The 26,509-nt window shown below is 26.7% G+C and overlaps 7 protein-coding genes across 7 annotated transcripts, besides 22 other annotated features; 6 read left to right on the plus strand and 1 right to left on the minus strand.

Annotated features, from left to right (window-relative positions):
* Positions 1 to 763: 763 nt before the first annotated feature.
* Positions 764 to 1,886, plus strand: CMU_014430 (uncharacterized protein; the record flags this gene model as incomplete). Its single annotated transcript, XM_002141080.1, has 3 exons — positions 764 to 1,091; positions 1,236 to 1,330; positions 1,467 to 1,886. The coding sequence occupies 3 exons, from the start codon at positions 764 to 766 to the stop codon at positions 1,884 to 1,886; spliced, it is 843 nt and encodes a 280-aa protein (XP_002141116.1).
* Positions 979 to 1,069: a sequence feature (AT_rich).
* Positions 1,352 to 1,381: a sequence feature (AT_rich).
* A 252-nt stretch (positions 1,887 to 2,138) lies between the features above and the next one.
* CMU_014440 (zinc finger, C2H2 type domain-containing protein) lies at positions 2,139 to 3,252 on the plus strand (the record flags this gene model as incomplete). The annotated part of the gene is made up of 2 exons (XM_002141081.1): positions 2,139 to 2,159; positions 2,224 to 3,252. The coding sequence occupies 2 exons, from the start codon at positions 2,139 to 2,141 to the stop codon at positions 3,250 to 3,252; spliced, it is 1,050 nt and encodes a 349-aa protein (XP_002141117.1).
* Positions 2,396 to 2,424: a sequence feature (AT_rich).
* Positions 3,253 to 3,256: 4 nt separating the features above from the next.
* Positions 3,257 to 3,278: a sequence feature (AT_rich).
* Positions 3,279 to 3,515: 237 nt separating this feature from the next.
* Positions 3,516 to 3,557: a sequence feature (AT_rich).
* Positions 3,558 to 3,652: 95 nt separating this feature from the next.
* Positions 3,653 to 3,687: a sequence feature (AT_rich).
* A 460-nt stretch (positions 3,688 to 4,147) lies between these two features.
* CMU_014450 (uncharacterized protein) lies at positions 4,148 to 9,352 on the plus strand (the record flags this gene model as incomplete). Its single annotated transcript, XM_002141082.1, has 1 exon — positions 4,148 to 9,352. One exon carries the CDS (start codon positions 4,148 to 4,150, stop codon positions 9,350 to 9,352), a length of 5,205 nt encoding a protein of 1,734 aa, XP_002141118.1.
* A 65-nt stretch (positions 9,353 to 9,417) lies between these two features.
* Positions 9,418 to 9,478: a sequence feature (AT_rich).
* A 464-nt stretch (positions 9,479 to 9,942) lies between these two features.
* Positions 9,943 to 9,963: a sequence feature (AT_rich).
* A 29-nt stretch (positions 9,964 to 9,992) lies between these two features.
* Positions 9,993 to 10,134: a sequence feature (AT_rich).
* A 189-nt stretch (positions 10,135 to 10,323) lies between these two features.
* Positions 10,324 to 10,380: a microsatellite.
* Positions 10,381 to 10,483: 103 nt separating this feature from the next.
* Positions 10,484 to 11,506, plus strand: CMU_014460 (uncharacterized protein; the record flags this gene model as incomplete). The annotated part of the gene is made up of 1 exon (XM_002141083.1): positions 10,484 to 11,506. The coding sequence occupies one exon, from the start codon at positions 10,484 to 10,486 to the stop codon at positions 11,504 to 11,506; it is 1,023 nt and encodes a 340-aa protein (XP_002141119.1).
* Positions 10,644 to 10,672: a sequence feature (AT_rich).
* Positions 11,507 to 11,537: 31 nt separating the features above from the next.
* Positions 11,538 to 11,641: a sequence feature (AT_rich).
* Positions 11,642 to 11,961: 320 nt separating this feature from the next.
* Positions 11,962 to 12,069: a sequence feature (AT_rich).
* An 80-nt stretch (positions 12,070 to 12,149) lies between these two features.
* Positions 12,150 to 12,206: a sequence feature (AT_rich).
* A 247-nt stretch (positions 12,207 to 12,453) lies between these two features.
* CMU_014470 (uncharacterized protein) lies at positions 12,454 to 14,331 on the plus strand (the record flags this gene model as incomplete). The annotated part of the gene is made up of 1 exon (XM_002141084.1): positions 12,454 to 14,331. The coding sequence occupies one exon, from the start codon at positions 12,454 to 12,456 to the stop codon at positions 14,329 to 14,331; it is 1,878 nt and encodes a 625-aa protein (XP_002141120.1).
* Positions 12,988 to 13,098: a microsatellite.
* Positions 14,332 to 14,352: 21 nt separating the features above from the next.
* Positions 14,353 to 14,391: a sequence feature (AT_rich).
* A 363-nt stretch (positions 14,392 to 14,754) lies between these two features.
* CMU_014480 (uncharacterized protein) lies at positions 14,755 to 16,387 on the plus strand (the record flags this gene model as incomplete). The annotated part of the gene is made up of 3 exons (XM_002141085.1): positions 14,755 to 14,980; positions 15,044 to 16,144; positions 16,230 to 16,387. 3 exons carry the CDS (start codon positions 14,755 to 14,757, stop codon positions 16,385 to 16,387), a joined length of 1,485 nt encoding a protein of 494 aa, XP_002141121.1.
* Positions 16,173 to 16,225: a sequence feature (AT_rich).
* A 184-nt stretch (positions 16,388 to 16,571) lies between the features above and the next one.
* Positions 16,572 to 26,371, minus strand: CMU_014490 (uncharacterized protein; the record flags this gene model as incomplete). The annotated part of the gene is made up of 2 exons (XM_002141086.1): positions 16,572 to 18,044; positions 18,203 to 26,371. 2 exons carry the CDS (start codon positions 26,369 to 26,371, stop codon positions 16,572 to 16,574), a joined length of 9,642 nt encoding a protein of 3,213 aa, XP_002141122.1.
* Positions 20,201 to 20,236: a sequence feature (AT_rich).
* Positions 20,452 to 20,481: a sequence feature (AT_rich).
* Positions 20,672 to 20,727: a sequence feature (AT_rich).
* Positions 23,891 to 23,936: a sequence feature (AT_rich).
* A 40-nt stretch (positions 26,372 to 26,411) lies between the features above and the next one.
* Positions 26,412 to 26,459: a sequence feature (AT_rich).
* The last annotated feature ends 50 nt before the right edge of the window (positions 26,460 to 26,509 follow it).

The following is a 26,509-nucleotide window of genomic DNA, read 5'->3' on the forward strand; positions in this document are numbered from 1 at the left end:
CGTTTTTATCGATTAGGTTTTATGTTGATATAACTTCCAAAAGTACTTTTTTTTCTTGAAAGGAAATTTATATCTAATAGACCGCGTATCCAATAATTGGGAAAACTTGACACTTAAAGGCGCTAGTTTGGCGATACTTGCATTTATGTACTTAAGTAAAAAAGGTAGAATTAAGAACTTTGAGGTAGAAATTGATATATATGATTATGATTAGGTGAATGATCTATACAAATCTAATTCTAAAGAATCCCAAAATTCTTACGAGAATATTTCAGACTCAGAAACAGTAGTAAGCATTATTGACGATGTTATAGAAAACTGTGCAATTATTTCCAAAGATAATTCATATTTTGAAATTTTTATAAGTAAGAAGTGTATATATCTAGTATATTATCATGTTGGATTAATATGGATATTAATTAGAATGAATTAATAAAAGGTTTTTTTATAGGGAATTATCGTTATATGCTACACAGATTAATTGCATATTACTTTATGGGGCTATTTATGGTTTCATTGGTCAACTAATTCCTGCAAATATATATTTGTATTTGAAAGAAAAATGGGTTTGAATTCTGTTATATTAGGAACTGTAACTTTCTTTCATAAAGCTACATTTACTGTAGTATGTCCCTTTGGGGCCTACTAGTTGATAATTTTGATACTTCATTTATTATGAAGTATTCATTAGGTTAATTGGGTTTATGTATGTCTTTTTTTATCTATCTGTAATTATTATGAGTATAAGTATCTATGCTATATTATGTGCCTTTGTGGATTTTTTTCTGCAAGTTTTGGGCTTCTATCTCAAAAGATTATATCAGAAACTAGTGAATACTTAAGAAGCAAATATTTCGGAAGATTAATGTTTTATCAAGCAATTGGATGTCAAATAGCTCTATTGATTTCTGGTATAACTTCTAATTATTTGAGTAATTGTGAATATAATTATTGGTTTTACCCTTTTGGATCTAGTAGTATTTTATGTTTTTTATTTTTAATATATATAACAATATTCTTAAAATGTGATACAATTAAATTGAATAATAATTCAAATTTTCAATTAAAACTAATCTTTTCAAATATTAAGAGTATGTCATGTATTTTTAAATCCAAAATAATTCACACGATATTTCTTTTGGGATTAGTTAATGCAATACCTCGTGAAACACTAAATTTTGTGTTTATGTGGTTGTAAAATACGGGTTTATCAAGTTTTAATGCGTCTATTGTAGTTTCTGTAAGCTGGATATCAGTAATGATTGTTGCACCTTTTGTTGGGTTAGTTAGTGATATATTTCACCAAATATCACCATCTAGAGGCAGGAGTGTAATGGTTCAAATTTCACTCATATTTAGATATATTTTTATTATTATTTTTGTCGTATATATCCCTATTTTAACTTCCCAGTATAAATTTGAAACTGTTAAATTGTGGATATTTTCGTTTGTATCGTTCTGTATAGGTATCTTTTCAGTTTGGCCAGGAGTTGGTGCAATGTCACCCAATATTATCAGAAATAGTCCTTCCTAGTTATAGAGCTACAGTATTTGCACTTTCCTCAATGTTTGAAGGGATTGGAACCGCCTTTTTTGGCACAAGATTAGTAGGAGACTTGGCAGTATTCGTGTTTGGATATCACTTGTCACCAAGCAATGTTGAGAATGAAGATATTCCAGATTCCCTACATAATAAGTATTTAAAGGAAAATTCTAAGGCTCTCGGAAATGCTATTTTGTGCATGACTGTAATCCTGTGGACTATCAGCATAGCTCTATTTAATTTTACAAAAAAGAAAGAAATTAGAGAGAGATCAGACTCAAAAGTTTGTCCCCAGTTAACTATAATAAATTCTCAGTTAGACTACTTATTGGGAAGAGTTTAATTAATTATATATTTGACAGCCTAAATATTACATGAATAACGAAAATTAAAATTGTAGACGTTAAGTAGGGAGACAGGAAAACCATTCTAAGTAAAAATTTAAGTAACCCGCTTTATCAGCCTTACATGCAAATTTCCGATGCAGTATCTATAGAAAAGAACTAGAATTTAGGGTTTATAATACAAGAGTCTTTTTAGACTATAAAGTAAAGTTAACAGTTATTTTGAAGTTTTGAGTAATCTTTCTCAAAAAATGCAAATTTATGTTTGTGAGGTAAGTATTTTATTCATTGACATTTATATTTAGCTCTTATAAATTAATATTTTATCTTTAATAGGAATGTGGCTCAGCATACACTAATAAGGAAATTTATCGTCGCCACCTAACTATAGTACACTCAAAAAAGGGATTTTCTGTAGGAAATAATGATGGAAAAGAGGCTAAATATCCAGGGATCTATCCAGGATCTTATGGAGCTATGGTCTCAATGAATAAAACCAGCAGTAAAGATATAAATAATAATAATAATAATATTAAAGAGAGAATTGATGTTCCAAGACAATCAATTGATCCTTATGAACCAAGAGAGAGAAGAATATCAGAATCATTGATACAAGGGATTGCATCTCAAAGATTGGCAGAATATGTGAAAAACACAGGTACAAAGTTGGTTAGTGAAGACCCAAAAACTATATCAAATTGTCCAGTAGAGAATTTAGATGATAAAAAAGTAACTAAAGATAAATATTCAAGATCAGATATACTGACTGATATTGTCAATCATTTGAATTCAATCGATTTAGAGACTACTAAACTTTCCCAATTACCATATATTTTGAATTTACAATTGGAAGTATCAATGGGACAGCTAACAAATTGGTGTAATCAAGTTGAAAAATATATTGAAATTAAAAGAAATAAAAGTGGTTTGTTTAGATTTAAGAAGTTGGGATTATTAAATTCATTTGAAAATATTTTGACACAATCGAGAGAGTTTATTAATAGTACCTTAAAACCAGAAGTTAAGAAGGCATCAGCAGTATGTGCAATACTCGAACAACAAAGTAAAGATGTAGAAGATTTGCGTAAGACAGCAAATAAATTTTTAAAAAGTGGAAAATATTCTATTGATGAAATTGATGCTCTTGATATAAAATATAAAAATATGTGTAATACATTTATTAGAAAAGTTAAAGTTGACAATAAAAGTATGATTTTTTGGAATACAACTATAAAAGATGTAGATACTCAAATTAATAATTTGACTAAATCATTTAATGAACACTTGGAAATTCTCTCAAAAGAATTCTCATCTAAAGTGATTTTTACATTATTTCTTCCAAATCCTATACTAGAATTAGAATAATACGAAAAATAATTATTTAAAAAAAAGTGGATATATTGAATTAGTAATTAAAAGTTGTTGAGTCATAGCATAAAAGTATAATAAACTTCAAATTAAAGGTGAATATTAGTCAGTAATACATTGTATTAAGAATTATTTGTGATATATATAAGATTAAAGCTTAAAAAGTTGAGACTTAATCTTAAAGTGAAATTTTCAAGATATATTATTGGATATTAAAACAGATAAGCAGTAAATTTCAAACTAAAATATTTATTAGGACCATTTTATATGTAAATAATTAAATTTAAGAATTTCAAATAAATCCAAGGTTAGATACTTCCTAATTATTTAAATATACTCTAGTTTGTCCAAATTTTTACTGATCAACTCCCTACTTTATTTTCAGTCATGTGCACCCTATAAAAACTTAATAATAAAAAATTAAAAATAAATGGAATTGTTACAAATAAGATAAAAGGTTAATTACATTATTTATCATACTTAGTTTGTTTATTCATGTATTTAATACTATACAAAAACTCATCTTAGGTATATAAGTTTATTGTTTGAATCATGTCCCTAAATAACTCGAAACCAAAATCAAGGAGACTAATTACTAATCACAAAAAGTAATCTAAATATTTTATAGTTATTGCTAGTATGAAGAAGGCTATTTATATTATTGAATAAGCGGCGACTAGAACAAATCGAGTTACGGACAAGTAGCGAATCATGTAGTGATGCAAAGTGTGCGCTGTAATGCAACATAGCTCTGTACAAGTAGTTTTTTGCTATCATTAAAGGATATAAGCTCAGAAAATTATATTTCATTGTATTTTTAAGTTTTTGATTTCTATAAAATAAAATTCATTATTTGTTACTTTTTTATCATATCTTAATTACTTGATATAAGATGACAATCTCCAAATTATTCAATATCTTATTTATCGCTCTATGTGGCAAATTCTCTAGAGCTCAAGATATGATGACATTAAAGAGAGAAATATCTCCTCCATTACTATTTAATCAATCTAATGATTATATTCCAACTCATCTAGGATCAATAATAATAAATGAGACAATTATTGATCAAGTTCCATCTACCGTACCTATGACTCTAATAAATTCTAGTAGTACATTACAGGACACTTCAAGTGATACTTGGAAATTACTAGTTAATATTACAACTAATCTAGATCCTGATACAAGTAAAAATTACTTAAAACCAGTAACAAAAATTAGAAATGTTGCTAAAACTGTACCTGATATCCGATCATCAATACTTAACTGCATAAATACTATCAGATCTGTAGAAGCTCAAAATGCAGCAAATATGAATATGTTAGCTTGGGACTATACAATAGAAGGTTATGCAACTCATGTAGCTCAGCATATCTGCACAACAGGTAATGTTGGAAAAAGTCCCAATACCTGGCCTTTTAGAGGAGCTCCTGGAGAGCTTATTGCTATTTCACACAAAATTAATAGTACAAATCCTGCTGAATTAATGGATAAAGTTTGTGACTTAGTATTGCAGTGGAATAATACGAGCTCAAGTTTACCAAAAAATATTGATTTCTCAAATCTATTATATTGGGATATTGGAGACAGCTTTGATTTAGCTGAGCCATATTTACAACTTGTATTAGCCCATGTAACATTGGTAGGCTGTTCTTTTCATACAGATTGCCACAGTAATATAGGTAGTGTTGTTGTATGTCAATTTAGTGATAAACCTTCAGCTTCTCAACCTCCATATGCAAACATTCACAAGACCCTTGAATTAACAGAACCTCAAAGACAGCCATGTGGTAAATGTGGTTTTGGGGCTAAGTGTTGTGCCCAGAATTTATGTGTTGGACGTGATATTGGATCTATGTGTCCAACATGTACATTCTCAGAGCCCTTAGAACCAAATCATAGTGATGTATCCTCTTGTTTTGATAGTTATTACCAACCATGTAACCAATCAAACTGTCCCGAGGCTTGCATAGGTAAGCACCAGATACCTGATAATCTACTAGTTAATCAATGTCTCTGTACATCAAAACAAACAATGGAAGATATGCTTCTATTCCAACAACTCCCAGAGGATCCCCAAATTTTATATACAGAAGGGTGGCTCCATAAAAAGTTTTATTATCATGGTCTATGCAGACCTCTTACATCCTCAAATCCTAACTTACAATCTTACCCTCCAGTTGGTGGTATTCAACAAGTAATACCAAATGATACACAAGAAGAAATTGAACAAACTAGTGGTGTGACAGTTGCAGCAGATAGTATACGTGCTGCATTAATTAATTCTTTGAACTTAGCCCGCTCATCACAACCTGCAGCAGATATGGCAATTTTAGCATGGGACTACACTTTAGAGGGGTATGCAAGATTACGTGCTCAGCAATTATGTGAAGAAATCGATACTAATATTACATTAGGAAGTGCACAAAATTACCCACCATATGTGCAATGGCCATTTAGAGGAGGTTCTGGTGAGACAATATTTAGATACTCAGAATCTGTTACTGTTCCGGAAGATGCAGATGAATTCGAATCTATACAACTACAATTAGGATCACTTGAAACTGAAGAATTAGTTAATTTAGCTGTAAGTACATGGGTAAAAGAAGGTGAGACCTTTGACTTTTATTATCCAGAAAAAAATATTGGTAAAGATTTCACAAATTTTATAATGGTTACACGTGCAGAGGCAACAGCTGTAGGATGTGGAATAAGCACTAACTGCAAATACCAAAATTCAAAAAGTGTTTTAGTATGCCAATTTAACTACCCAAATATCAAACAACTTATACACCAACAAGAATCAGCTTTACGTCGTAAGCTTTTAGATATGCAAAATCAATTTGATTTACCATTTTTACATATTTATGCGGATCCATATCTCCTCCTACAACAACGTAGACCTTGTGGTAGATGTAGACGTGGAGCAACATGTTGTGAGAATAACCTTTGTGTTGGTGTAGATATTTCTCAATCAAGTCTAACATTTGTACCTCCTATGCTTGAGAACAACCCTATTGGGGGATGCAGATCTGCATTTGTTCGCCCCTGTAATAAATTGAAATGTGAAATTAATTGTATGTCATCTAGTACTTCTTTTTTATCCCATCAATGCTTTTGTGTAAGCCCCGAAAATATTAGTAAGTTGGGATTTGCTAGTCGGGAAGCCTTAAATCTTAATCAGACACTTATACATAGCCTTATTGGAAATAACCAAACTGCAGACTCTAATCAAACATTATTACAAATACTGGATAATATGATTAGTTACAATCAAACTTTAGTTGGGTCTAATATTACATTTACTAATTTGTTAGATGATTCTATGAGATTATCCTTAGATTCATCAGATAACTCTATGAGAATGTTACTTGCAGATGCAATTTCAACACCTCATCCTGTTGCAACTTATGGATATATTTTTGGTTTTATTCAATCTCATGGACTTTGTCTAACAATACCTGGTTATCAAACAGAATATGGTGAAAGTGTAATAACTGCTATTGATAATAATATTACAGTTATAAATGATAGAATGAGTTATTCATCTGAATTAGACGATATACCACTTCTTACAGGAGATTTTGATGAATTTATAGATTCAGATAATAATTCCCAAATACCCCAAGATATCACAGATAATTTCCGTCAAGAATTTCTCATAGCTCTTAATAGCTTTAGAAGTGTTATAGGAGCATATGCTACTGATATGAATAAATTAGCTTATGATTTTACAATGGAAGGTATAGCAAAATCAATTGCAAGACAATGCCAATTAGCCTCTTTAGGTAACAGTTTTGATATTCCTGGAGTACCTCCACTTACATATTTATCTGCAGCTAATGAAACACTTATCCCAAATAATATAGCATCTATTGTAGCCAGTTGGGCAAAACCTCTTATAACTTCTATTGAAAGTGTAGAATCTCAAAATTTCAAAAATACTTTATTGAAATCTGCCTCTTCATTTACAGAATCTGCTCGTCAACTTTTCAGTGCTCACGCTTCTGGTGTAGGATGTTCTGTTATAACAAATTGTCCAGAAAACCGATATTTTGTAGTTTGTCAATTTAATTATATAGATCGAAGTGCAATTCCTTTCAAACCTACAGAGGATGGTTTAAATATTCCTAAACAACCATGTAGTTGTTGTGGCTCTTTAGCATCATGCTGTGAAAATAATCTTTGTGTAGGAGGTAATAGTCAGGCTCAAGATTACTCACAATGTTTAAAATTGAAACCTAGTAATTTAACAAATACAACTTGTAGTTCTTCATTCTTCAAACCATGTAAAGATCTAGGTTGTGAGGGTCAGTGTCTAAAACCTCTGGAACAAGATGATCATTTTTATGATCATTATATATTTAATCAGTGTACTTGTAGTCCAAAAGGAGCTGGATTAGCTCCTCAATCTGGTCTTCTTCAACATGGAAAAGCTCTCATTAGAGGATCATGTGTATCAGTAAATACTACTTCTCTAAATTCCCCAAGTATACTTACAACTATAGATAATTTATTAGATATCCCATTAATATCAAATTCTAGAAATGGAAATTCAAAATCTCAATCACTTTCTAATGCAATTAAGGATCATTTAAGGAATCAGCTTGTGATTCTTGATGGAAGACCTCTACTCCTTGCCTTAAATGAACAACGTAGTAAACTAGGTATTAACTCCGCTAATATGAATATATTAAAATGGGATTATTCAATACAAGGATATGCTCAAAATTGGGCTATGGTATGTCTTGCTGGAAAGAATAACAATAGTCCTTTTGAATTTCCTTATAGAGGTGGAGAAAGTGAAGTAGTCTTTGCATCTGCACCAAATGAAACTTACAATCCATTTACATCTCCAATTGAAGTTGTTCAAAATTGGTTCTCTGGAAAAGATTCATATGAACAATTTATTGAACAAACTCATAAATTTATTGATATAGAAGATAATAAACAAATTAATATCAAAGTAAATAATAATTTAGGAATTACTCCAAGTATCCTTAATTATCTAACTGTAGCCCAAGCAAGTTCAACTTCTGTAGGTTGTGCAGTTGTTGAAGGATGTCCTAATGCAGGATTTATTATTGTATGCCAATTTGATTCAGCAGTTAATCTAAATAAACCTCCTTTCATTAATATTCATAATAATACATCTTTGACCGAATTACAAGCTCATCCTTGTGGTAAATGTATATCTGGCTCTACTTGTTGTTTTAATAATATGTGTGTTGGATTTAATCAAAATTCAAATAAATTCTCAGCTCCTCTTCTTACAAAACTCTCTTCAAATTATCAATGTCTCATTTCTATCTCAAAAAATTGCAATGCAGGTTTTTGTAAAAAGAGATGTATTCCTCAAATTACTATAGAAGAATCAATGCGTATTCCTCTTTTTAATACTTCATCATTCCAATTCATGATTAATCAATGTCAATGTATTCCTAATAATTTCATTGGAAGTCCAATAGATGCATGGACAATTGGACTTGTTCATAGAAATGGTCAGTGTGAACATGTTTTAGGTTTTAATTCAGATATTGTTAAAACTCAATTAGATTATATTAAAACTGTTGTTAATAAGGTAAAATCTCTTGATTATCTACCTACTTTAGTAGATTACCCAACAAATAACTCTCAATATCTAGTAACTAATGGAATATTATCTGAATCATGTAAAATTGCAATTAAAAGTTCAGGATTAACCTTAAAATGTGTAATTGATCCTCTTAATTGTGGATCTAGTGTAAGTTGTTACACTTTTCCTAATAATCCAGGTTGTTATTGCAATACTGACCCTCAATCACCACAATGTAAAGCTCTAACTATTTGTAGAAGAGATTTGGTTCCTAATATTAAGGCAATACAAGCTAATTGTGTAGGAAAAAATGTGTTAAATTTTGGTTGTCCATGTTCTACTAATATATTCAGTATTGAATGTGGATGTTATGTTGATCCCCTTAATCCAGGATGTCCTTGTGATAAAGATAGTAAATCACTTGTATGTCAAGATCTACTTAGAACAAGTAGTGTAGCCTTAAAAAAAGTTACTCATATTTTAAGTGAAGCTACAAAAACTGGTAGAATATTAAGAGGTTAATAAATAAAATTTTATCATATTGGACTAATACAGTTAAATGAAATAACATTAAAGTAGAACCTAAGATAATATAAAAAAAAAAAAATTTTTATATAAACTTAGCAAAAAATATTAAAATAATATTATCTCAAAATTTGAGATAAATATGTGACAATTATTTACTAAATCAATCATCTTAATGAAATTGTAAAATATACAAGAATAGGCATCTTGAATTGTAGAGACAAATCTTAATAATTACTTACCTCTAAAGTATCTAGGGAAATTACTTTACTTAAAGTAGATCATTTTCTAAATAAATTCCTTATTTTTACTTCTTATATTGTAAATTTATTAAGATGTGATATATATCTAGTGATTATTAATGATAACATATAAAATGTAGAAGATATTCTGATCAAATTACCTTAACACTAAACAAATAATTCTAGAGTATATATAAAAATCAAATTATCTTTTTATATCTCCATATATTAGAGAATATACACGTAATTTATACTACTTTTAAAATAAAACTTGCAACATTATTTTGTATACAAGATATTTTACACATACTAAGTACCAAATTGGTTACAAATTAATCATATTGCAAATTATATTTAAAATAATATGATAGAAACTTCCAAAATCTATTTAGTTGTTAAATATAATTATAGAAAATAATTGACATTTTAAATTATATATTTTAATTATTATTTATTAAACTTTTTTATATATTAAGTAATTTAAAACTACTCCCTAAATTTTTAATAATATATAAATTAAGGTATTAATAAAAAAAAGGTAAATCCTTAAATATAATTGAATAATTCCAAAATATAAAAGGTAAATTTATTATATATATTGACTTACTAACTTAGTCTACTTATTCTATAACCAAAAAATGACTAGACTATATTTGGGTAGTGAATACTAGGCGGTATTTGGATTTATTTAAAATCCTTGCATTAATATTAACTAGGCTATATTAGAAAATAAAAAAAAAAATAAAAAAAAAGAAAAAACAAAAAAGTAAAAATAAAAAAAAATTAAAAGGTGTGCACTTCTATATAGGCATATAATATGGTGTTTGAACAACTTATGTATGAGTAATTAATGATGTTAATTTTGAGGTTATTGTTGTGCTTTTATATGGAATTCTTTTTGTTTGGAATTGGGAAAAATTTATTTAATGTATTCTTTTCAATTAAGAAATATGATAAAGGAATTTCTTTTCTATCTGTTAATATATCCGTAGATGAAGTTAGAATTGATAATAATATTCATAAACTTATAAATGAAAGAACATCTGATATTATATTTAAAAATAATTCTTATTATGAACCAACTTCAATGATAATATCAAATAATTCAATTAGTGAGATGAATTATGAATTCTTTACAATAGAAAGTCTTATTAAGGATAGTTTTGAATTTGATGGTGCCTTAAATATATTTGGAACAGATATTAATATTTCTAGCAAGAAAGACATAATAACTTTTACATTAAAATTACTCCTATTTCAATTTAACTATATGATTAATACACTTATATACTACTCAGAACATATAAAATCTATTTCAATGAATAATTATTTAGATTATTTAAACTGGACTCGTGATTCAATTGTCAAGTTATTAGATATACTCTTGAATGCAAGACAATACGTCCAGAATAAAGACTATGACTATATTATAAAATCAAGTTCTATTTTAAATAAAAAAAGGAGTTTTAAAATATCCTTTATAATTCAAAGTCATATAATAGTATTAAAAAAGATGAAAATATTATATGATGAACTGTGTGAATCTCTCCTCAATTTTCAAGTTGTAACTTTGGGACAATCTCAGAAACTTATTTATAAAGTAACAGAATTACAACTTTTTATAGAAAAGAATTTGTATTCTAATAAATTATTTGATAAATATATTTCACAGAAAATAGTGGAAGATTTATTCGAAATTACAAGACTTTTTGATAATATAATGAAGAAATACTTTATTTTACTTTCAAGCTTAGAAGTATTAGATCAATTAAGAAGTAATAGTTTTTTAGATAAGATTGGTTGTCAGATATATTCATTATTTAGAATAAATCAAGATTTTTCTAGATTTACTTCTGAAATTCCAATATCTATACAAGAATGTCATGCTCTATTATATGATCCCAAGTAATACTATTATAAAATTAGATTTAAGTCATTTGAATAATTTTAAATATTTTGATTAAATTTATTTTAATGAAATTTATAGAGTTCAATAATGATAAATTAAAGAATATTAATGTAATATTAAGAGATAATATTATTAGATTTGTGGAATTCTTTTGGCTAGTTTAGAATGGTTTATATTGTTATGAAATTTCTTTTTCAAATAAAATGATGATTTCTTTATTTTTTATTTTTATCTCCATTTAAATATCTAATTCTACAATATATTATAAGACTTTTAAGTAATGGGACATAAAATGATATTAACTAATTTTGGGAGATATTGTATAATTAACATAAAATAAAAGAACAATTATCCTAAATATTAAGGATTTACTTAAGATATATTTATAAAGTTGGATAAATTAAGAAAATAAATAAGATTTATATATTGGAGTTAATAATGAGTTTAATTAAGTGATAAATTAATAGATTTTTAATTTTTAAAATTTATATATTATTATAAATTTTATAATTAATAATAATTATTTCATTAAAAGTATTTAGATTATATTATATTTATTTTTAGATATAGATGTTCGAAGAAGTCTTAAGAACAGGAAATTTATACCTCTGGTATTTTGGTATTTGAAATGATAATCTTCTAGTATATTTGATATAAATATTAAATTACAGTGTTATTTATAATATTGAATATATTTATAGTTAGAATTGACTAGATTTGGATATAAAAATAGAAGTTTTAACAGTCATTATATTAAAGAATCACCCAGCATAACATAAGACGCAATCTAACTACGATGTGTGTATTAAGTTCTTTTTAGACTAGTTTAAAAAACTTTAGAGAATACTTTTTCTATTTTCAAGGAAAGAATTAATTTTCTTATTAATATATTCTTGATCTTTGATCCTTTTTTAAATATATAATTTCATACAAGATTTTGAGATATTATGGGGTCTCACCATTCTAGTATAGCTCAATGGTGTAATATACCTATTTCTGGAAATTGTAATGCGATAGGTGCATCTTTTGAAACTCCACCATCTGGATATTTAGGATTTACTTCTGGTCTAGCTATAAAAGTAGTTCCACCTCAAAATATTGATAGTATAAATTATTATATATATAGTAGTGATCAGATTGTAGCTCAAATTACATGTGTAGAGGGGAGTATAACTATGTCAATTTGCGGACAGAGTGCCTCATCAGGAGCTCCAGATCCAGGATCATACTCATATTGTTCAATGATAATAGGTTTAAGTAATGGTAATCTAGTAGTGAGCCCTCCTGGATATCCTGATGCAAGTTTAATATCATTACCAAATTGTAATTTAATTTCATCTGGTGGGGGTACAAAAATAAAATCATCATCAAGTAATACTGTGAGTTGGTCGTGGTGTACTAATTATAATCCTATATCCCCAAATGCGAATAGACCTACTTCTACAGGTGTTAATAATATCATACCTGCTCTTGCATTACCAACAACTACAACTACAACTAAAACTACAACTAAAACTACAACTAAAACTACAACTAAAACTAAAACTAAAACTAAAACTACAACTACAACTGCAACAACTACAACTACTACTCAGCCTAAGTTAATTGAAAATGGTTCAAGTTATGTAATTGTTCCTAGTATTCAAAGTATTACTGCTTCAATATCTTTTACTATTAATATTGGAGATTTATATGAAAAGAGTGCTTTAGCTATTCTAAATGATAATTCAGGTAATGAGTTGGTTAGTATCTCATTTAATAGCTGCTGTGTAAAATTATCTACTAATAATGGAAATATTTATGACAAAGCAAAATATAGCTCCTTTGATATTTCAAGTTCTTCAGTACTATTTTCTCTAGGTTGGACTGCAAGCTTTTTTTATCTTATTTTAACTTCTAGTTGGACTATAATTGCACAGATCCCTACTTTAAATTCTACAAATACACCACCTGCTTCTATTAGCTTAACTTCTAATGGAAATGATTTATCGACAACATGGACTTACAAAACCTTATTTAGTCCCCCTCAAGCTTCATATTGTTCAATTAATGGAGTTAATAGATCATGTAAAGCTACTGGTACCCAGTTCCAAGATTTTTGGTCAGCAGATTCCACCTTTCTTCGATATGGATTTTTAGCTCCTAGTATAAATAATTATCCGATAGTCTTATCCATTTATGTAGGATCAGTTGAAGTTATTAGTATTAGTTTTACTAATATTGGTATTATATTGACTAGCCAATATACAGGATCCTCAGTATCATATTTATATAGAGATCCACCCTCTGAAGGTAGTTGGATAGCTGGAGATCTTTTTTATTTAAGCCCTAGTTTGTATTCAGTCTTGAATACATTGTCTCAAGCTACATCATGCTTAGTAAATGAACCTTCTTGTCCCAATACAGAATATAATTCCTGGATGAGTTTATCCTTAGAAAATACCCTACTTACTTATGCTTACTTAGCTTCTCAATCAGCAACTACAGGAGCTTCTAATATTGGGGACTCAGTTTTCTTCCTTGGATACAATGGTAATATTATTGGTAATATAACTATTTCAAGTCATTCAACTTTTACATCTATTACAAGTGTAAATAGTCCTGTTATTCAACCTATTCTTTATTATAAGCTAGTCTCTGGCGTTGCTCCTGAGATAAATGTAGGTAATAGTATACTATCCAATGTTAAGACTCATATTTTAGATAATAAACCAATGTATACTAATAACAAAAAAAGTGAAAATGATACTACTACCAATGAAACTAATACTCATGAGACTAGTACACATAAAAGTTGGTTACAGGAATTACTTTCATGGTTTTAGTTAATGTCTAAGATGTTCTTGTATATTAATTCATATTAAAATAATATATTTAATAATTAACTACACATGGACTAAAATATAGTTCAATAAGACTTAATTAAAGATAAATTTTAATTAAAAGATTTTTCCTTAATATATGTTTTAGAGTTATATACATTTCAACTCCCAAATTTAACGATTATACAAAAAAGTCAAAATCTACAGATTTCAATAGTAACCTGTTTAAATATATAAGGAAAAGTCCATAAAAAATTTCAAGTCTTCATCTTGCTGATATTTTTTAAGTATTAGTCTAAAGTCCAATACCTTCTTTAAACTTTAAATTTCAATAATTTAATGTGGATAAGTATTACCGCCTATATTATGCATGCACGCATACAAAAATAACTAGTATAGAAAACTATAGAAAACTTAAATGTATAAATGTTCTTTAACAGTACAGCATATATTTTTGGTTTTATAGGAGTTTTAATTCCAAGTTTAACATTTGGTTATATCAAAAAAGTAGGAAATAGATATCTTGATATAGATTACTATAAAGAAGAGCTTAAATTAAGAGAAGAGGCACAAACTCTATTTTATGACAAATCACTTTCAAGTGGATTTTTAAAAAATATTAGTGAACAAAAGAGAAATATTGTTGAAAGAAGTAAGTAATATATTTTGTATAGAGTTCTTTTAAATCATAAACCTTTTCAAATGATATTTTTAGAGGATAATCAAGAATTAATACTGGCAAGCAAAAATGATAACCATTTGGATAATATTAAAAATTCAAATACTACAAAGGAATATACAGCAGTAGCACATAATTTTTTTCCATTTCCTGTACATAAGATGGATAATGGTTTTACTTTAACTATGGGTATTTTATTAGATAGAAATATTACATATCCAATAAATATAAAATTTATAGGTAGAAATCAGCAGATAGTAATAAGTTTGTTTATAGAAGATTGCAAGATTTATGCAATAGCCCCTAGAAATAATTTTGAAATTGAGCCATTTGATAGCTCACCTCTTCCAGAACCAATTAGCACTCGCAATAAGTTTGAATTATTGTTTTTATGGGATAATGAGAAATATGAAGTGATATATAAAAATTCTAAGTTATATATTCCATTAATTAGTATTGTAAACACAAGATTTGCACTAATAGCATATGGTATAGCATTTTCAGGGAAACTTGAGCCCTTGGATATATTATGGAATTATAAGGATAAATATTTAAATCAAAGGTATATCTGCAACATATCTAATTATGAGGATCGATGTAAAAGCTATGAAATTATGTTTAACGCAAAAAATAATACATTTAATGGTTGGGATCCAAATATTGGTTTTCTCAAATTAGCTTTTCAGTATCCTTCAATTAATGCCTTGCCCATACAGTTGAATATTGAAGATATTAATAATGAAATTATAGGTACTGCAATGTTTTATCAAAGAAATATAACAATTAACCTAGGTAATAAAGAAATGAAATTAATAACTTTTAATAAGAATTATATAACAAATGAATGGATTAATATTGATCTATTTTATTTAACTAGTGATTATCATAAAATTATAAATGATACGGGGTATAAAACAAACAATTTTACAAATTATACTAATGTCATGGAATTTAATACTAATACTAGTCAGTCCTGTATTAGGACAATTCAGGAGAATTATAATTTGTTTGAACAAATTAATGAGGAAATTAAAGTGCAGAATTCAAAGAAATATTTTAAAATTGAAGATATTAATGAAGATATTAATCAAAGGAATAGATATTATTTGTATTTTGGAGTTAATGATGAGTTAATTGGTAAGTAATAAATAATATACACTTACAGATTTTTTTTTTTTTTTAAAAATTTATATATATTTATTATAAATATTATATTTTGTAGGGGTTATTCAATTGGAAGTATTTAAGCCACATTACATTTACTTTTCAGGTATAAATACTCAAACAAATTCTAAGAATAAATATACACCTTTGGTATATTGGCGTTTGAAAGGTGGTCTTCCAATATATCTATATAAACATCAAAAAAAGTCAAATTAAAATTATTGTCTATAATTTTGGATTATTTTGAGTTATTTATATCTTTAAAACTTAAAATCTAGATAATATCTAAAAAAAAGTGTGTAAGAAGTGCTAAGTAATCTAGTAGTATTTAACCTAATAGTTGTAATATAAATTTGCATATTGTAAAAAAAAATTTATAACTTCTTTTTATCTTTTCTTTTTACTTTTTTTTTATTGGTCTTTTAATTTGATCTTTTAGTAAAGAGAAACCTTTAAGAATCTTTCCCCAGATAGAAATCTTATTAACTTTGATTTTATTAGATTCTGTCTCATTGGATTTATCCTTTACTATATTATCTTTTCTCTCCACTTTATTTGTCCTTTTCTTTATTTGTCTAGGTAATTCACCTAAAATAATATTCATCTCATTAGATAATACATTCCAATAGTATAAATACCATAATATTCTTTGTATATATTCCGTAATTCTAATTCCATAGCAAACAATATCGCTAGTTCCTTCATGTAAAGATTTAAAAAGATCAAATTCTTTACTTAAATTTGGATTTACTCCTTTCTTTTCATACGATGGGATTTCAATATTTCCCATTACAACTAACATTTTACTGAAAAAATGCCTAGTTTCTCTGTAATTAGAGCTATTTGGAGTATTAAGGGTTCTGATCGCACTATTTAAGAATGGAATGATTTTCTGTATATGATTTACTACCGGTTTCTTTAGTTTTTCAATAATTAACTGTTTTGATTTCAGTTTTCTAAAAATTTCTCGAATAGATTGTTTGTTCCATCTACTTAATTTACGCCTCAAAACCGGAAGTGCATCTGTTTTTTTAACTTTTTGTTTAATAAATTGTAGCTTTGGAGTAAATTTGAGGTCAAATAATCCTAATAGCTGATAGAATAAAACTAATTTATTAGGAGATATAGAATTAATAAATTTTTCTATTTCCCTTTTCAAATCTATTGCTTGATAATCAACTATATATTGAGGCCACAAAATCTTGTCTTCTTTGAGAAAATGCAAAGCTATAGTGTCCATTTCACGTTTTATCGGAGAACTAATAGAATTACAAATATTTTTAATGATTAAATTCCATTCCCTTAACTGTATAAACTTATTAGTCTCTTTAGAATATTTATAAGAAAAATCAACTATACATGTTTCAATAGAGAAGTCTGTCAACGAATATATCAAGTTATCAAATGGATATAATTCATGATTAATACCATCTATAAAGTATTTTAATTTATCCTTATTAACAGATTTACTATATACATTTAATGATAGATAATCCAACAATATTTTGTAAATTGAAAATACTTTAAAAGTCAGAGAGTTCATACCCAAATTACTACCAAAACGATATATAAACTCATTTCCAGAAATATATAGAATATTTGAAAATATATCCTTAATATTCCATGGATTAAATCCAAGTGAAAATGTCTGCAGATTTTTTTTGTTATTAAAGAGTGAATTTACTATATTTACTATATTTTGGTTACTTGAGTCTATCATTTTTGAGTTACCAGAATTCATTAAAGCGTCTTGAAGTGCCATAGTAATTAAATTAAATAAACCTGTTGATTTAAGTAATGTATATGGTAGTAATATGTCATTCTCAGTTTTCTTTGTTATCCCTGAGTATGCATATATATAAAAAGATATAATCTGGGGATGCAATGGAATTTTGAAATGTCTACATAGATTAAACGAAATTTCAAGTATTCCGTCTTGATTATTGTATTGATATATAAAAGATGGGTTATTTTGAATATATTTTTTATATCATCTATAGATATTGTATCTTTTATAAGCATGTTAATAACTTTTTCTAATATCCATATCATCTTAGCTATATTAATCATGCTTCGAATTTCTGTTGGAGACATTTGACCATTTTTTTCTAGTAATGTAGAATGTGTATTAAATCTAAATATATTTACACTCAAATCTATCATAACTTTTTCTGTCATGTCTATGCAATATGCAACTGGTTCTGAATACGTTAAGGTAATAATATCCGCAATACTAATCATTTCCAAAAGTTTTTCAATACATGTATGCAATATATACTCAGCATTTAATGTCCCCAAATTAGTTAGATATGAATAGAGATCATAATCACTTTTTTGTATATCTTTCATATGTTTAATTACGATATCTTTCACATTTGTTTCTTGAGATATCAAACTTTTAATATTATAATTATAAGTTAGTCCTATATTATGTATCATTTCGATAATATACGAATTTAAAGTTTCATTATTTATAGAATTAACATCACTCCCATTAATAATAAAGTCCTCAGGATTACTTAAAATGATATTCCTTATTGACTCAGATAATTGTTTAATTATTCTTACAGTTGGTTTATTTGTCTTAGCGTATAAACCACTAAAAGATTTATTACCTGGCCATATATTTAATAGAGGGGGTTCCAATTTTAATGATATTGATTGAAATATTAGTATATTTCTAATCAGATAATCACCGATAGGATTAGTCCACATTGAGATGAATTCACCTAATATTTGGAAGAAATTAAAACTTAAATTTGTTACTTCTTCAGTATTATATTTTGTCTTAGAAAAGGCATAAAATATTTTATTGTATAATTTTGAAAAATTTGGATTTATTTGTTCGTTAATTAAAATATTAATCCAGCTACTATTTACTCTTTGTGACAATGAGTCAATAAATATATTTTTAAGTAGATCTATATTAGAATCAATGAAATTCAAATGCCCAAGAATAGATAATATAGAACTGAATTTATTTTCTTTACTTGGCTCCAATAATTTAGTTGCTAAACTTTGTATAATAAAAAAGTCGCATTCACTATGTGATATTTCGTGAATTTCTAAACAAATTGTCTTGCAAATCTGATAAATATGGTCAACCCTTCTTAGATTATTATTCAAAATATTATTTATAGAAACAGGACAATGATCAATATCTATATTACTTGTTAGTAATGGTATTTGGAAATCAATATATCCAAATGATAAAAGTATTGAAGCCAAATGTTGATACCTAGTTAAAAATGGTATAGATTCCAAACGACCAGTATGAATTATACCATTATTATACATATATGTAATATGCCTTATATGAGATAGATACAAATCTAAAATCACACTGGGATATCCATAAGATATAAGCTTTGACTTTGTAATACTTAGTGAATTTTCAATATTATTACCTTCGTGTAGCAATTTATAGAATTCAGTTCTTGGATTCATTGGAAAATAATCTACTACAATTCCTTTACTTAATGGTCTGAATCCTGTATTAATAAGTGGTTCTTTAGACTCAATTTGACTAATTATATAGTCACATATTACATCGACATATTCGTAAGAAATAAATACAGGAGAACTTGGTGGAAGAATATACATTAAATATTTGCTCATAATATCTCTCGATATTTCCAAATCTGAAAATGAAAATTTTTCTATTATCAGTAATAAAATGCGATCAAGTTCCAAATTTCCAACAACTATATCTAGGTCTGATAAAACTTCATATATAATAAATCGAATAAGTTGTTCTAATATACTTTCCTTAGGAATCTGGATAACATTTAATAATACATAATAAGAAATGAGAAATGGAGCTGATGAAAAGTCATAGATATTGACATCAGGACTACCGATTGCTTCTAACACTTCTTTCTCCACTTCTTCACTCAAAATATATAAAATATCCTTTTTAATTAATCTATAAAATGTTCCAACATTTAGTGTATAAGGAGATTTTACTAAGGAGGTTAGCTCATTTACCTTTAATTTTAAAGCAGCATCTGGAAGTATATAAGTTTCATCTTTTTTATAAATTAAAATTTTATTAGATAAATATTTGATAAGATCTTTAATTTCTGAACTTCTTGCCTCTTTTGAAGGATTAATAATTAATTCTTCACTATATGTTGGACATATACCATGTATAGAATTAACTGTTAACAAGAAAATAGATGAGTCTGCCAACAAAGATTTAATATTTGAAAAATTTGGTATATTTGATTCCATAAATTTCCATATCCATCCACTATATAAGAGATCATCTTCATTAGTTGAAAATAATATATTATTTATTTTTAAAATATCATATATCTGTTTAACTTCTGCTCTAATCACTTTACTTGATCTGTATTCTTGCAATATTGATGTCTTTGATAGCTCCAATGCAAAAATAACTGGATCTATTCCTGAAAGAATAGCAATAGATCTAGTAATACCAATAGATATAACTATTGAACAAGATGGATATTTTTCTAATATATTATTACTTCTCACTAAATTATTATCTATATAATTAATCAAGAACATTATTAGATTTTTTATATTTAAAACTGGAGATGTAACTTGCTTTAAATAATTAAGATTAGGAATTTGAATATCAGTTAAATTATAAGAACCCCATAGTAGAGATAGATTAGTTTCTAGTGTATTACTTAGTCTATATGCTGGAAGTATATCAATCAAGCTAGTTTCAGTACTTTTTTTATTAGTTCCTCCATCTAAATAAGATCTTATTGAAAAGCATGCCAATGCTGAATTTATGTTTGTTGGCAGAGGAATTGTAAAATTAGATATATCAAACTGTAATGATACAGGCAAAATATCACCTAGTACAATTTCGCAATTATCTGAATTTAAATCTTCAGCTGAAAATTTACTTGAATTTAATAAACTAGCATCTATACTATATAATCTATACTCCTCAAGAGAAACCAATATTGCTGCTTCTATTCCTTTATTATTTAGCCAGTCTGATTTCCTTGCTAGTGAAGTTCCAATATTAAAACATATCCTATATACACTATTTCTTGTGATGGGTATTTCAGGAGTATATATAAAGTAGAATAAACGTATTGAACGCAAGCAATCAAGTATATTAAATGGTTTTTCAGGTGTTCCAGGTAAATCAGAGAGAAAATTTTTATAATCTGTCAGTGACTTTTCTATATTTGAAAATCCGTGTAATGGTTCTTCAATTAAAACTGGTGTAATTCGATCTATTGGCCTTGGGAACTCTTCATCAGGTTTAGAGATATAATTTACTATCACCTCATTAATCCTCTCTATATCCATAAATGGAAAGAAGTAGTTTATTATATTATTAACTATATTTATGTTTGAAAATGAATCTGGTAAAATTACATCTGTAACACTTAATCCTAGCAAAGTTTCAGATTGATCTGGTATTCCATTCAGAATTCTAAAGGGTACATAATGTGAATTGAATTTCAATCCAAATGAAAGAAGAACTTTTTCAATTAAATCCAATGGTATTATCATAATATCAGGGGAATTTAATAGAGAATTATCAAATATATTTGGTTTTTCTTCAAACATCTCTACATAAAGTACATCACCATCCTTTAAACCAAGTTTTTGAATTGGAATATTATAATCTTGATTAAAATCCAAGATTCTATTTTCTTCAGTGAACAATCTAGTAGGAATTAGTTTATCATTAAATGCTTCAATAATTAGTGATTTTAGATCTCCACAACTAATATTAGGTGACATTGTTATTGATTTGTTTAACATAGGTCTATTATTAACTACAACAAAACATTTTATTAGAGTCAATTTGGGTATATTTTTTACTTTTACAAATATTAACGAATTTTCAAGGAGCTCCTTTACAGGATCAAATACCTTTATATTCATGATCTCTTTATACTCGTTATCTGAATAAATCTGATATTCAATGTAACTTTTAAAACTTTCACTTTTAATTAAAACTTCAAAATTCTCAATTTCTCCAAGGATTAACTTAATAGATTCATACAATCCCATTGTAATCAAAGGTACTTTATTTGAATATTTAACTATTGGTAAACTTGATAATCTAATGGTATATTGAATATCTAAGTAATCTGTTACAATTGTAAAGCTACTACTAGGTGTCACATTCAAATTTAATTTAACTATTGAATCAGCCTGTATATTAAATTCATGTAGAGGACTTCTATAGTAGTCTTTATTGACAAATATAATCTTGGATTTAGGAGAAAGTTCTCTATTATCTATATTAGAGAAATTTTCTAGTATTTCAATTGAAGATATATTTAATTTTGTTTCTTCTTGAGGATTATCCTCATATTCATGAATTTGTTGTACAATTACTGATTTCATCACTTTACTTAAAGCTTCATCAATAAAATCTTTAAATAGGACATTCCTAGAGATAGTTACATAATCCTCTTTTATATTAATCAAGTTTTGATATCTTGGTTTTGGGACTATTGATATAATTGAAGGAATTGTCCATTGAATTTTTAATTTTAAAAATGATTCATTATTTAGTACCGTTGAACAAATAATTGTATCATCTGATCTTACTCCCAAAGAAAACAATTCAAGTGATTCATCTAATATAGAAACACTCTTAAGAGTACAGTCTTCTATTTTACGTACAAAATAAGCACCATTAGGCAAAGTTATACCTTTTACAAAGCGTTCACTTAATTCAGGGAGATTTTGGATACTACATATGAGAAATTGAGGACCTGCATTTTGTGGTATTTTAATAGTTGATTTTCCTTGTCCCAAACCATTAATATCTGTCCATTCAATGCATAATTGCATATAGTTAGGTAACAATGTTTCAAACATAACAGTAATCTCATTACCACTTGATATATTTAGTGATTCAAATGTCGTTGCCTTATTTAGAGAATCAAATAGGATTATCTCTTTTGATTCTAGTTGAAAACCATGAATTTTTTCTTTGCTTGTATCCATAAGTTCTGATGTATATATTTTTGGAAATATATAAGATATTGGTAAATCACTTTGTGGGATTTCTAAAGATAATAATTTATCCTCATCTTCATATCTTTTTAGTTCTATTTTAAAATTTTTAGTAAGATTATCAAAAAAAGTTATATTTTCAGAACCAGGATATCTATTTATTCCAGATCCAAATTTATTATTGAGCCAATCTTTATATAATTCGACACTTTCTTCAGTTGGAGAATAATCTAAATACTTATCCCATGAGTCGCACAAAAACTTAATTTTCTCATCAGGTATTATATTTTGATAAATTTCCCTAATCTCTTTTGAACACTGAGTCTTATCTTTTAATTTATTATTAGCCAATAAATACACTAATGTAATTTTCTTCGACCTATCATCCAAATTTGGCAGATATACTCCAGCCTCATCCTGTACCCAATTTAAGAATTCATTAGTAAGCTGTATCTTATCTTTTCCCACCTGAAAACCTACAAGTGCACCCAGTAAATTACTTTCATCAACTGGGATACCATGTAAAATTAGTTTTGAAACTAATTCCTTATAATCAAAACCATTAAAAGGACGTAAAGATGACATTATTTCAAAACTTTTTTTAGGACCAATTATTGGATGAATATTCAAAATATCTAAAAGAATATTTCCATAATGTGATGATGGATGTTTAGTAATAGGATTATCGACATATTGTAAAACCGATTTTGCAAAATCATTAGCTATATTTTCCAAAGAACCTAACTTTGGTAATATTACTTTTTTTATATTTATAGACAAAAAATAATTTTTAATACAGTGAATAAAACTATCTTCTAGTGTTTGTTCTTGTTCAACTAAATGTAAAGATGGAGTATCTCTAAATGATATTTTTAAACAACTTTTTGGTATATCATATTTTAATATTTCCAGAAATGTATGAGATAATATATATAGTCTTATTTCCTCCATTATATAATCAATATTTCTTGCCAAATATATTCCAATAATTGCGCATTGAATTATGGGATCTGATTTTAATAAAGAAAATGATCTACTTAACCAATTATAAATAATAATTTGATTAATACAATTTCCAAAATCAAACATTTTATAAGATGTTGTAATTTCCTTAATATAATCTAAACCAGATTGTTCTAATACAGGTATAATTTCTGATTTTATAATATCTAATCTGATATTCCCATTATACCCACCACATATGAATTTATCAATATAATTTATTTGATTTGTGGTATCTTGTAACAATTTTAAGTTATTTCCCATTAAAATAATTGTTATAACATCACTTAAGGATTGAGTAAAACTACTTTTTGAATAGATCTTATTATACCTTTCTAGTATTGTATCATATGAAAGAAATGATAATGTATTACGCAAAAATGTTTTTAATCCAACGATAGAAAATGAAACAGCATTTGATAAATATCCCCTTGGGACATCTACAGCATAAAATGAGTCTAATGTAGAATCAAAAATATTTTTCATATCTAATGATTTTAAATGAACAATGGAACCACTACTCCCTGCATTAGTTAAATAAGAAGCCTCTGTAATTGGGATCTGAGTTGGCTGCCCTAGTTGTAAAAAATCTCTTATTGGTAATAATTTAGATAATAATTGAGATATTAAGCTATCTTTTGAACATATAAATGCTGTAATTTCGCTTTTTATACTATTTGGAAAAATATGTCGTTCTAATGAAATATTGTTATTATTCAATATTTTGATTGTTGTCTTTCTACTTGTAAATCTTGAAATCCTCTGTAATATATTCATATGCCTAAAACATTCAGAGATATTCCATCCTTCATGCATTGACATTATTAAGGAAAATATTATATTATCCATATTTTCTACACTATAAATCTCTTTATCACTAATAGTATTTATAATACGTTCTTTCTTCACAGATATTATTAACCAGTTAATAGATATTGCTATAAATAAAATATTATGTGTCTTCAATAAACTGTTCTCTTCAGAGTGAATTTTTCTATATATTGTAAAGCATCTACTTGAAGCAGTTGATAAATCTATTACATATGGTTTATTAAGTAATTCATCATCAGGTAACATTACTAATGCATCAAGGCACTTCCCAATATCAAATCTTGCACCATCTAAAAATTTTCTGTTAAATTCTTCATCCAAATTTGGAGCTAAATCACCTAAATATACTTTAATCAATTGTTTTAATGAAAGTACACCTTCATAAAATAAAGGTGTATTTTGTATATTTGAATATATATTTTCACTTTCTAGTATACTTATTCCTTTATAATCAAAAAATAGAGCACAAACACTAGTTGCATCTATTACAAAAAATAGATATAATTTACTGAGTATTTCAATTGCTGTAATACACTCATAAAATGAAAACTTATAATATTCTTCATAAACAAAATTCAAATTTAGATCGTTAGAATTCTCTGATACATCCTTATTATTAAATATAGAATTTGAATTAACTCGTTTAATTGATTCAATAAAATATTGAACTGGACGACTAAAGTATACATCTTCAGGATCTATTTTTAGAATTAAATGCAATGAAGAACCAGTATATTCTTGAATTGCTAAATCAAGTGCTACAAAATTAGAAATTTCTTCTATATTTAATGATTTTCGTTTCAAATTCTTTGCAATTTTTTTGCATATATCTAGTGAGTCACTTCTCTTTATATTCATATTTTCTAAGGTTATATTATTTTCAAAATAAATAACACAATTTCTAATTGAAAATATTTCATCTTCACATACCCTCTCTAAAAATAGATTATCCCTTTTATCTTCATCCTTTTCATATCCTAATACTTCTTTTATAATTTCATTACATCTTATTGGGCATATATAATCACTAAATTGTTTATTCTTATTTATTATTTCCAAATTTTTTAAATATTTAGTAAATTCATGTGAATCCAAAATATCCAAACTTCTAATTTTCTGTTTATCTTTACGATTCAAGGTATTAATATTATATAATTCATTAGTCAATTTACATTCTATTACCTTTAACCTATCTTCAATAATATCAAAATCACTTGATATTAAGTTTTCAAAATTGTTATTTATATCTGAAAATAATCCTTCATTATTATATTCTATTATATCATACTTTAAACATGAAATAGCAAATTGAAAAGCTTCATCTACTGTAGTAGTCCATACTTTAGTAATTAACAATATAATAATTATACAGTAAAGTTTTGGAATCTGCAAAGACATTGAAAACTTTACAAGCTATTTAATATGAATATAGGAATTCTATATTTAATTTGTAATTCATTAATATAATAATATTTAACTTTTTTTTGGCTTTAATCTTTAAATACATGTATTCTAAGCTGTAGATCTATTTTTCGG

Source organism: Cryptosporidium muris, genomic scaffold, assembly GCF_000006515.1.
Source record: "Cryptosporidium muris RN66 scf_1106632373475 genomic scaffold, whole genome shotgun sequence".
Taxonomy (NCBI): Eukaryota; Apicomplexa; class Conoidasida; order Eucoccidiorida; family Cryptosporidiidae; genus Cryptosporidium; species Cryptosporidium muris.